The 11072-nt window shown below is 34.2% G+C and overlaps 1 protein-coding gene across 3 annotated transcripts in view; it reads right to left on the bottom strand.

Moving 5' to 3' along the window:
- Window positions 1-11072, bottom strand: part of stai (stathmin) — an 89453-nt gene that overhangs the window by 2774 nt on the left and 75607 nt on the right. For 2 of the 3 annotated variants that reach the window (XM_085955912.1, XM_085955911.1), the window contains exons 3-7: window positions 6168-6340; window positions 5632-5846; window positions 4855-4972; window positions 3930-4070; window positions 3453-3608 (exon numbers count right to left, since the gene is read on the bottom strand). In XM_085955912.1, coding sequence (XP_085812038.1) covers window positions 3453-3608; window positions 3930-4070; window positions 4855-4972; window positions 5632-5846; window positions 6168-6340 — 803 coding nt within the window. The remainder of the gene's footprint in view (window positions 1-3452; window positions 3609-3929; window positions 4071-4854; window positions 4973-5631; window positions 5847-6167; window positions 6341-11072) is intronic. The other variant, XM_085955913.1, reaches the window with a different exon arrangement.

Below are 11072 nucleotides of genomic sequence, written 5' to 3'. Positions count from 1 at the left end.
TGTGCGTACTAATGAGGAATTGGACTCAGATTATGACATGTCGGAAGAGGAATTGGAACAACATGAGACTGATCATGATGTTGACGATACGGACTCTGACGAGCCAATTGAATTTTTGCGGTCATGGAGAACTGGTCCGTATATTCCAATAGTTCACGAATTCAATGATTGTCGATCTGGCGTGACATCGAACGACTTGGACGAATCCTCTCCCGAATGTCTTTTCTTTGAACATTTTTTGAATAAAAATATAATGTCGGAAATAGTGAACCAAACGAATACATTTTTTAACCATTCGTACAGTGCGGGAGACCTCGGACCGAAATCGCGGTCACACAATTGGACAGACACGTCAGTGCCGGAGTTGTATACATTTTTTGCCGTATCAATGCTGATGACTCGAAATAAGCACACGTCGATAGAGGAACATTGGAGTACCGATCCTTACCTGCATTCAGACATTTTTGGGAAAATAATGGCTAGAAATCGATACCAACTTATTTTACAAATGCTTCATTTTTCTGATCCTAGTGTGACCGCCTCAAATGATAGACTAGCTAAAATTAGATTACTGTTAGAACACACAAGAACAATTTTTAGGGAAACGATGATACCGTATCAGAATCTTTGCATAGATGAGAGCATAATCGTGTTTAAGGGTAGATTAATTTTTAAACAATTCATTCCTTCCAAAAGACATCGATTTGGAATAAAAATGTTTGTGATGTGTGACGTAATGACAGGATATATTATTGACTTTATAATTTATTGTGGGGAAGGGACTGACATACAAGACAATGAAAATCTCGGTATTTCCGGTGCGGTAGTGACAACGCTAATGAAAGACCATATCGGGAAAGGTCACACCTTATGGTGTGATAACTGGTATTCGAGTCCGGCGCTCTTTAAATACCTTCACTCTCACAAAACGAATGCTTGCGGTACAGTGAGAAAAAATCGTAAAGATATGCCAGAGTTCAGCAAACTGAAAAAGGGAGATACCGAGGCTAAGTACAATAGTTCACTTTTGGCTCTGAAATGGCACGATAGGAGGGATGTTCACATGCTATCCACCCTCCACGATGCATCATTTGGACCAACGGGAAAAGTGAACTATAGAACTGGCGAAAACATTGAAAAACCAAAATGTGTTATAGATTATAACAAAAATATGGGTACGGTAGATAAGTCCGACATGATGCTTAGCAACTTGTCGTGTATGACAAAATCGATCAAGTGGTATAAAAAGGTCGCATTCCACATGATCGACTTATATTTATTAAATGCTTTTTATTTATATAAATTTATTAAATCTGACAAAAAAACATTGGGCGATTTTCAACTCTGTGTAATAAAACAACTAGTGGACAAATATTGTGTGAGAATTTCAAAGCACCCCTGCCTAAGCCGACAGCGTCAACTAGCGATAATCCCGTACGATTATTGCCCAAAAGTGCAACGGGACATTTGCCAGAATACATTTTACCGACACAAAATACCGATAAGCCTAGAAGAAGATGTTTCGTATGCGGGAATTCTAAAAAAAATCCGAAAAAAACAAAACTCTCTCGCTATATGTGCCCAACGTGTGATGTTGCGTTATGTCTGTCACCTTGCTTTAAAATATATCACACATCTAAAGAATTTTAAAATAGGTTTATTATTGTATTTGTTTTTTTTTTAATATGTGAGTTCGTGTTAATTTATCAATAATATTCAATAAGTGAAGTGTTTGTGTAGTTTAAATATATTAAAAGGATCCCCTTTATATTTGTTTACGACTCAACCCGAAGACATTAATATGTGATTTATCGATATGCACTTGAAAATTAGTAACGCTCGATTCGTGGGAACGTATGCACAAGTGTCGAAACACACCGCGCAGAGCTCTAACTAGTTGCTACAAAATGGCGACTTGCGGTAAGTTCTTTCAAATTTGGATAGCATTCGTTTGTTCGAGTGTTTCTGATATTATAACTGATTTATTACGGTTTTTTAGTGTGTCGAAATTATCTTAATGGCTTTGGGTTCTCGACTGGAGCTGTGACATATTTTTTATTGCTTTTTTTAGTATAGAACAAAGACGATAATGAAATTCATGCGTAGTTATGGTGCGTCATACGATTTTTGAGGCAGGTGCCGGGTTAATTAATATTTTTATATCAAATGTTGAAATCAGGAAACATCATCGAAGTCTATTTATATGTTAAAAACCGATGAAAAGAGTAAAATAATTTATAGTAATTTTCTTTCTGTAATATATTATCATCCTTCACTCAGTAGAATTGTTTTAATTTTGAATATTATCATACAGAATACGGAGAATTGCCAGAAACAACAAGTTTACTTTTTAATTTATACAACAAATATTATCATGTTCATCATTTGTATCACATAAATCTATTATCTTCAAATGGAAAAAAAAAATGATTGGTATGTATTGATAGTACACAAAATTTACCTTAAATTAAAGATGCAGATGGTATAATTATAGTAAATGTAAATAAAAATATAATATTCATGAATGATGGACAAAAGCAGAACACTACTTAACTACTACACAAACTGAAACATGCACACGCTTTGTAGTGCAATGCTGTTACGCAAACAATACCTGCAGTGCAATAAAACTGAGATAAGTGAACGTAAACAGGGTTGTAGATGTATCAACATAAATCGTTCACTAAACAGGGGCGCCAGTATTGTGTCAGGAATGTTACCATATTGTTTATTCCTATATATGTATTGTTTTTGAAGTACTTGACATTGGTGCTGCTTGATACCTACAAACTAACTATTCTAAATCCTAATCAGTAAACATTATAGAATAATGGTTTTCCAATTCCATCAACAGTATTCTTTTCTTGTAAAGATATCACATAATTAATTTGGTTAGAAATTGATTTTTTATAATAATTATGATAAAGTAACACATAGCTTAGCTCTAAAAAACCAAAATAAGAAAAAATCAATATCCTTTGATAGCTATCGCAGGTCTCATGTTCCGAGTCCCGCGTCCGGCAAATGGCACCTGGAGCATGGACCGAATAGATTGAGCGAGTGGCCGAAGTCTATTACTCATAAAAAAATCTGTTAGGAAATGGCCGAGATCTACATTGGATTGTGGAGCGGATGAAAAATCCTCCATTTTAAAGTAATCTAAAACACACTTTTTTAATTGTTTTAAATGAGCAAAAAATAGAACAAATTAGCAAGAAATATACTTATTTCATAAAACACTGTTTCAATATATCATAATAATGTTATATAATAATTATTTAGTAGCAAAGTAAAAAAGATAATCAGCATTAGAATTTTAAATTTGAAGAAAAATGCTTTTGGTTCGATTCGGCTTTATTTCGAATTTTCGTTCAAAATTCGGCCAGCGGTTGATTTATGTTGGTACATCTACAGTCTCCTATGTACTGTCAAAAAAATGGCAAAAAAGTCACTTGTTTCTCGATATTGTCCAACTTCTTCTGGATCTCCTTTTCCCGGTTCTGCTCGGCGATGGTGAGTTTTGTTTCTAGCTCTTCGCTTACTTTGATGGACTTGGTCGTCTCCAGAACTTTTGCGGAAGTCCTCACTTCAGCCAGCTTTACCGTGTTCTAAACAGTGCACAATACAAACAAAGCTAAAGAAAACGTGCCTAATTTGCAAAACAAAATCAAAGCTTCAAATGCAAATAAATATTTTAAATTATACTACGTATATAATAAGTAGTGCATAACATAATTTTTTTATTGCAAATGACCAGTTTCATAAGCGGCTTTTACACATTTTAAAAAACCAAAGATATTCAATTTATTTTAAAAGCAAGGTATCATTTATATGTAGAATTTTCAAATAAAAGCATTAATTCTGTGAAAGTATATGGAATACTGACTAGAGTAAAAATGTGAGAGAAAAATCATGCGACGGGTACTCACGTAGTTACGCAGTTTTTCTTTTTGTTCTAACTCAAGTTGAGCGCGGCGTGAAGAAGCTAAATCCAGTTTCTCCTGGATGGAGACCTCCAACTGCGTGAACCTCTCCGAGTGCGCGTTTCTCACTTTCTGGACTTGCTCCTCCTTCATTATGTTACGGTGCAAAATTAGACACAGAACTTATAAGAGTAAACCCCATTGCGAATTCTCACAAAAATTAATGCACAAAATAATTGATTACCTTTCAAATGCACACGTTAATATGCCGAGTTTGTTCTCAATGTTAACATTAATTCAATTAGTGTGCGTTAAATCGCGTCCGTTATGAGAGAATTGAAATGAAGATTACGCCAGTATAGGTGTGAGGAAAAATTGTGACGAATACTGTATGAGCAGTTTGACAGACATCTATTTTATTTACAATGAGGTACATTGTCGATTAAGAAAACATGCATCCACACTAAAAAAATAAGAAATGTACTCTACCAATGTAGAAGTTAGTGCAAAATATGAAAAATGATAATTATTTTCACTGAATTATTTTTCTTACCATATTGCAATATTTAATAAAACTAATCTGTACATAAAAAAATTAACTTGATATTTTTAATCAAGAGGTATCAGGAGTGATATGTCACCGATGGATTTTTTTGTGATATTTTGACAGCAGAGTATGGAGAAAGAATAAAATGTATGTAATTGAATAATGATGATCGATATAGGTACTATTCTTAACCTACAGCAAACACATTTTATTCATAACACACTTAAATATTTAATATTGAATATTTTTCACTCCTAATAAAAAGTATATTTTATTATTGAAATGCTGTTGTTATGTGAAAAGAATAATGTTTGCTTAGGATTAAAATAATTACAGATTTTGAAAAAGAGGTGGTAAGTAGTGGTGTGGTATTGAAGGACTTACGTGTTCCCTCAGCCTGTCGAGCATTTTTTTAATATTCTCATCCCTCTGAGCAGCGGCAGTGCTCAATTTTCCTTCAATGGCATTCCTTACTTCTCCCGTTTGTTGTTCAAGGGTTAGTCTAAAAAATAGTAATTAATAATAGATTAATAAAGGAAAAATACTTGACGTAACTATTTGTATGTAAAGGTCGCTGTCGCTGCTGTGTTCACACCCTCACATTTGATTTTGTATTGGCAACAACTGGTATGGCAACAACTGGTATTTTCATATTTACTCACAAATAATCACTAATCACTTTCAGAGTGACTCCACAACATAATAATGTCATCAAAACAGGGATTTTACTTTATTGGTCTGAGCAGTGCAAATAAATGTTAAAGGGATTTGAAGGTATTTTACTGTTAAAAAGAGCATTTAGGTTCAAGAGTAAAATATCACACAATCCATGCAATCTAGAAATTTTAAAATGTTTGACCAAACAAAAGGATATAATTATGTACATTTTTTTACCATGTGCGATCTTAAGACGATCATAATATGGACCTCCACAATGTGGAACAGATTTTCTTTTACGAGAAATGCATATTAGCCAAAAACTTTTGCTCAACATATTCGGTCCATACTCTCATCCAAACACATGTTAAAAAACAACATGTAAATTTTCCAGACCCGGGAAACCCGAGACCGATGACATTATAATCTGACACGGTGAAGAACGTTCAACATTCATACGAGCCCAAAATGCATGTGGACCGATCAGGAAGAATTATTTCTCACCTGGTTTTTTCTACTCCCTCAAGATGCTCCTTGACCTTGGCGCGGAGGTCGCTGATGTAAGCTTCCCGCTTTCCAACATGTGTTTCCATTTTAGCGTCCAACGCTTCCTTGGTGCTAGAGATAAATGCGTTCGTCTGCTCATCCTTCTTGCGTGACGCTTCTTCAATCTTGGCCATCTTGAGAGCAATAGCAGCCATCTTGGTTGCCTCCAATGACTGCAAGGAAATCATGAAATTAATTGTTGATTTAGTACAAAGGTTTAGCTGTTTTTTGAAGACTATAAAAAATTAGCAAAGTCCCGAAAGAATTAAAAAGGGTCCCCCATTGATGACTTTTATGTAGCAATCTCTACTAACACAATATAATAGTATTTTCATACAAGTGCCAATCATCTGTACATTTTGTTTGATTTCTATTTGTAGAAGCCATCTTCACCCAAAGGATTTAAAATTCTTAGTACACTCATAAAAAATTATATTCATACAGCAGAAAAAGAAACTGTAAAAAAATTATAGGCAATAAAAAAGTGTACTGACCATTCTCCTTTCTTCTGCTGCTTTAAGCTTCTCTTCAATTTCTTGAGCAGAAGCGGTCTTAGTATTAGGAGAAATGGGTCGTTTGGGAATTGCAGGAGAGCTGATGGGCTCCGCCAAAATCACCTCGTACGCCAGTCCTCCCTTTGACATCTCCTGGCATCGGATCTCTGTCGCTGAAACAACATAACACATAAAAAGTTAGTTAAATAGCCAATCATAATAAAAATTAATGACAGTTAACATACAAAACTCTAAAAACTTAACTATAATCAGACCAAGACAGTCTGAAAGTGTGCGCATGTTGTATTGCCTTGTATATAAGTAAAGAACATTACTGGCAATATGATTAGGGTTGCCAAAACTGGGACTGTCCCGTAATTCCGCGTCCAGGATCCCAGTTGGAGCTTACCAGGGACACATAATGTACTGGAATTTTAGAAAAAATTTTCCGAATGTCAAGAATTCTCATTTCTTGACAAATTATCAATGAGATTCTCAATTTTAAAATTTGCGACATAAGGGGCCGGGTGCTGTTTGAAGGTATAAAATTAATTAATCGGAATATCTTTGCGAGCTTAGCTGAAATAATCTGTAAATTTTTAGGAAACACGGTTTGTCATCATGATATATAGTTTTTTTCATTGTAGAAATTAACTTAATGACCACGTGAAATATATTATTACCATAAAAGAATAATATTGTAAACATCGTCATGTTAAAATTGTGAATAAAGCCATATTTGATCAGATGTCCGTGGTATAGCACATTTTCAAATTATAATTAATTATATCAATACGCGTATCATATATTCAATTCCCAAAGCTCGAAGGGACAATCGTTGGACAAATTTAGTCATCCGGTGGTATCCAAGAGGTACAAAACGTATGCAAGGTAGACCTAGAGGCCGCTGGATCGATGAAATAATAAAGTAAAAAAAGGAACGCAACGTACAGGACCGAGAGAAATGGAATAAGTTGGAGAGGCCGACATACAGCAGTGGATAGATTCAGGCTGATGATAATGATATCAAATTTTCATCTAATTTAATGAGATTGTAGAAATAGGCTGGAAAAAAACTCTCAATTTAGATTCTGAGAATTACCTAAATTACGAAGATGCTGTCAAAATATAAAATATTATGTCGACCCTTTGGAGAATTGATTGATCTATTTCAGCCGTCGTTAGATACAGTTTTCCTCCATAAAACATAAAACCGAGTCTATTGTACTCGTTGAATAATTAAATTTCAAGCGAACCTGGGGCCGAGACGTGATTTCCACATTGTTCCCTCGGCATAATTAATTAATTAAGTAGTCATGATAAACTCTTCGGGAGATTATGTGGAGAGAGCCTGCAGGAGAGCAAGGAGACGTTTAATTATTATGTGCGAAGTCACTGCAGTATTGTTGTACGGCGGCGTCGGCGCCGGCGCCGCCCGGAAGATTGATGACGACGCCTCGCCAAAAGCGCCCCAACAAACAATGACGCTGCTGCCCTCACAAAACAGTTAACTTCCGCTTTCCCACCGATTAAAACGGTTAAAATAAAAGTGCGAATAACAATATTCTTTAAATATTAAAAAAAGTATTTCGTCACAGCTTGCCTACAATAATATGTAAGTGTTAAAAGTTAAAGTATAACATAATATAATTACGTATTATTAATGAATTTTAGTTGCAGGGTAAGCTATTAAAGTTTGGCTAGGCCTACTATAAATACATTATATAATGTAGCACGTTTGCAGACATGTAACGCATTTATAATACATTTTACTGATCGAGTGCTGTCTTAATCTATTATTGCTATGTTATATTAAACAAGGCAGAACTAAATTAAAATATCTTAAATTCCGCTTTACTTCAAGAAGTACCTAATTAATCTACAAAACGGAAATGGTGGCAAGAGACATAAAAAATAAATTAGGTCATTCGTCCCATAATGAAATGCAAATAAAAATATTTTTATATTGCACAATTTTAACGCAAGGGCGCGGCACAAACAAAATCGCGCAATGTTATCCATCAAACATGTACAAAAATAAACACGAACTGATTGATAATATCCTATTGTCGACGGCGCACAATTTAGAGCAATCAAGGACATGTCCGCCGGGAATTAATACCGCCGATAAAATCTTTCGGCTAGCGTAGTCGGCGTATCGATCAGTTACAATACGTCCGCTAAATCCCACAAGACACGCGATCCACGGAGCCAACTCCGAATGAGCACAAATAATGGCTTTTGTACCAAACGGGAATTAAAACGGACCAAAAAAAAAACAAAAATTCCATCGTTGAAAAGTTTGTAATATCATAAATCCGGCCAAGGTGGGTATTTTTTGTGCTTCAAAAAGAAATATTTTCCCAATAAAAGCTCACGACCGCTTGTGAAATTTTTACATTGTTATAACATGGCTCGCGAATATTTTAATCCAATTCTTCTCAATATTTGGCGACGATCGAAAAATAATATTATAACAGTGTTGTGTAAAGGCAAGTAAAAATAAAAAGACTGACCAAATATTAAAATGAAACAAAACAAGTTACGGAGAATCATGATACATGTATGGAAATTATAATAGTCCAATATAATATATGATTTAAGGATATAATATTGCATCGACTTACTACAACATAATATGTTTTAATGATGAACTCAAATCCCACAATACATCGTAGACCTAAATCCAGGGAACACAGAAATAATTCGAACTGCGTTACCTTCTGGGTGTGGTAATAGGTAAGTAACAATTTCAAACCTCGAGTGTGGAGAAATACAGGATAAAATTAAACACGTGTTAAAGAATATAATAGTATGTTACTTTCAATGGTTATATACATAATTACATTTAAGTTTGTCACGCGCAATCAATGTTGGTGGATAATATTTTATGACACGCCTCCTTTCTTGCGATTTACGGCCTGAGTAATAAACCGATTCTGCCTTGAAAACCTTGTTCCACGGTGATTGGCTATTATATTTCTATCTTATTAATCTAGATCAGGGGGGGGGGGGCAAACTTTTTGGATGGAGGGCCAAATTCAAGAATTCAAAATGAGCGGCGGGCCGCACGTAAAGTACCATTTTTAGATATCGCACCCCTAGTTTTAAAGTATGACAAGTCAAAAAACAGCATTCTGAGATAATTGGATTCAAAGATTCAAACCCCCTCAACTAAATCTAAAAATGTATGTATTAAACTGATTTTCTTGCTCAATGTGTATTAGGTCTTGTATTTTTGTATGAAATTATTAATATATTGAAAAATTATACAGAACACATATTTTTGGTAGTTTTTTTTGAAATGTCATAGTCTAAAATTGGACTATTTTGATAAATTTTGAAATAAACCATCATGCACACAATACAAACTAATATGAAACAACATAAAATCTCTTCAATATATTATGCATATCAAGTAAAATAATAAACGAAATGGTTATTTGAAATTTTTATTTCATAATAAAATAACAGATAAACCATCACATACCTACCGAATTTTTAAAATATATAATTGTATAAGATTATGATTACCTATTCAGGATTCTTGCATATTATGTAATGAAAATTATTATATAATTTAGAATTAATCAGAGTAATTTCCATCACTCTCTTCGTGAACCAAGTCATTTCTTGCCACTTGAGTACTATTAGCGACTTTCAAATTATTGTAAAAATCGTGGTACGTCATCGGTATCAATTCTTTTGCATATAGTTAAAAGATCTTGCCTTTTCTGCATGGTTATTCCTGGTGGCTCATTATAAGCTTTCTGTAAAATTATCATATTCATGTGAACCGGACAACCCGTCATGCCATGCCTTATATTAATTTACTCGTAGGAAGAATCAATAAAATTGGAAATAATGACAAAACTATACGGTGATTCTTTTTTCAAATGCATGACTTTGATTGCTTGCCATGTTACCTTCGTACCTACGGTAGTTATAACATAATTTTGTCCCAGCTCGTCGGACAGCAATTTCAGGTCAAATATATCATCAGTTGCCATTGCATTAACTCTATAAGGTTCATCATTCTTTTCAGCCATGGCTATAATGGGTATCCATTGAGCTGGTATGAAGACTGGAGCACTTTTAGCATTCTCTTTTTTTCTTTTTCAATGAGTGAGTGCATCGCAATCCACTGATTTTGGGTGTAACCCGTGGTCAAATATTTTTGCGTTATAGACTTTATATTTTCTGTTTCCAATAATTAATACAACGCAACTAAATATTTATTATTATTCTGACTAGCACAATTATCGGACCAAAAATGCACATTCTTATTTTTTAGAATTTCTTTTTCAATTAATGGTGTGTAAATACAACTACCAATTTCATTAGAATCTCTTGTAGGAGTCACTTCGTTCCAGATACAACAGAACCCTTTTTCTCACCAATATCAAAGATTGTGAAATATGTTGCAAGTTTTCTTGTGTAATAGAAGTTTGAGACTTCATCACAGGGTTATGAGAGAACTGCAATTAATTGTTTTACTTTTTGTGTATCATTTAAATTTGTATAATATGCTGTGCTGACAATTGATCGTTTTTTGACTGAAAGCGCCTAATATTAAATTCTGTATTAAAGATGGTAGAATACTGAGATAACTTCACGAAAGGTCGATCATTTTGTCGACACTTTCCTTTGTATAGCCTATAGTGTTGCTAAATTTAAAGAGCCATCAATAAATTGTCTGGTAGTTAGTCTGGTGTAGCGTCGTGGGTCATAGATTCAAATCCTGGGTCTGGCAAGTACACATATTGTTTTTCAATTTGTGTATGAGTCAGAGTATGAACCTAATATATTGAGCAAGTGGGTGACATCCATATCTCGTAAAAAACAAAAATCTGTTATTACAAACCACACGTGGAGGCACATATGATCTTATTAGATCGATGTGAT

The sequence above is a fragment of the Rhyacophila brunnea genome, unplaced genomic scaffold (assembly GCF_057557595.1).
Source record: "Rhyacophila brunnea isolate RB1 unplaced genomic scaffold, BYU_Rbru_1.0 scaffold_5, whole genome shotgun sequence".
NCBI classification, from domain to species: Eukaryota; Metazoa; Arthropoda; class Insecta; order Trichoptera; family Rhyacophilidae; genus Rhyacophila; species Rhyacophila brunnea.
This window is presented reverse-complemented; position numbering and strand designations above follow the sequence as displayed.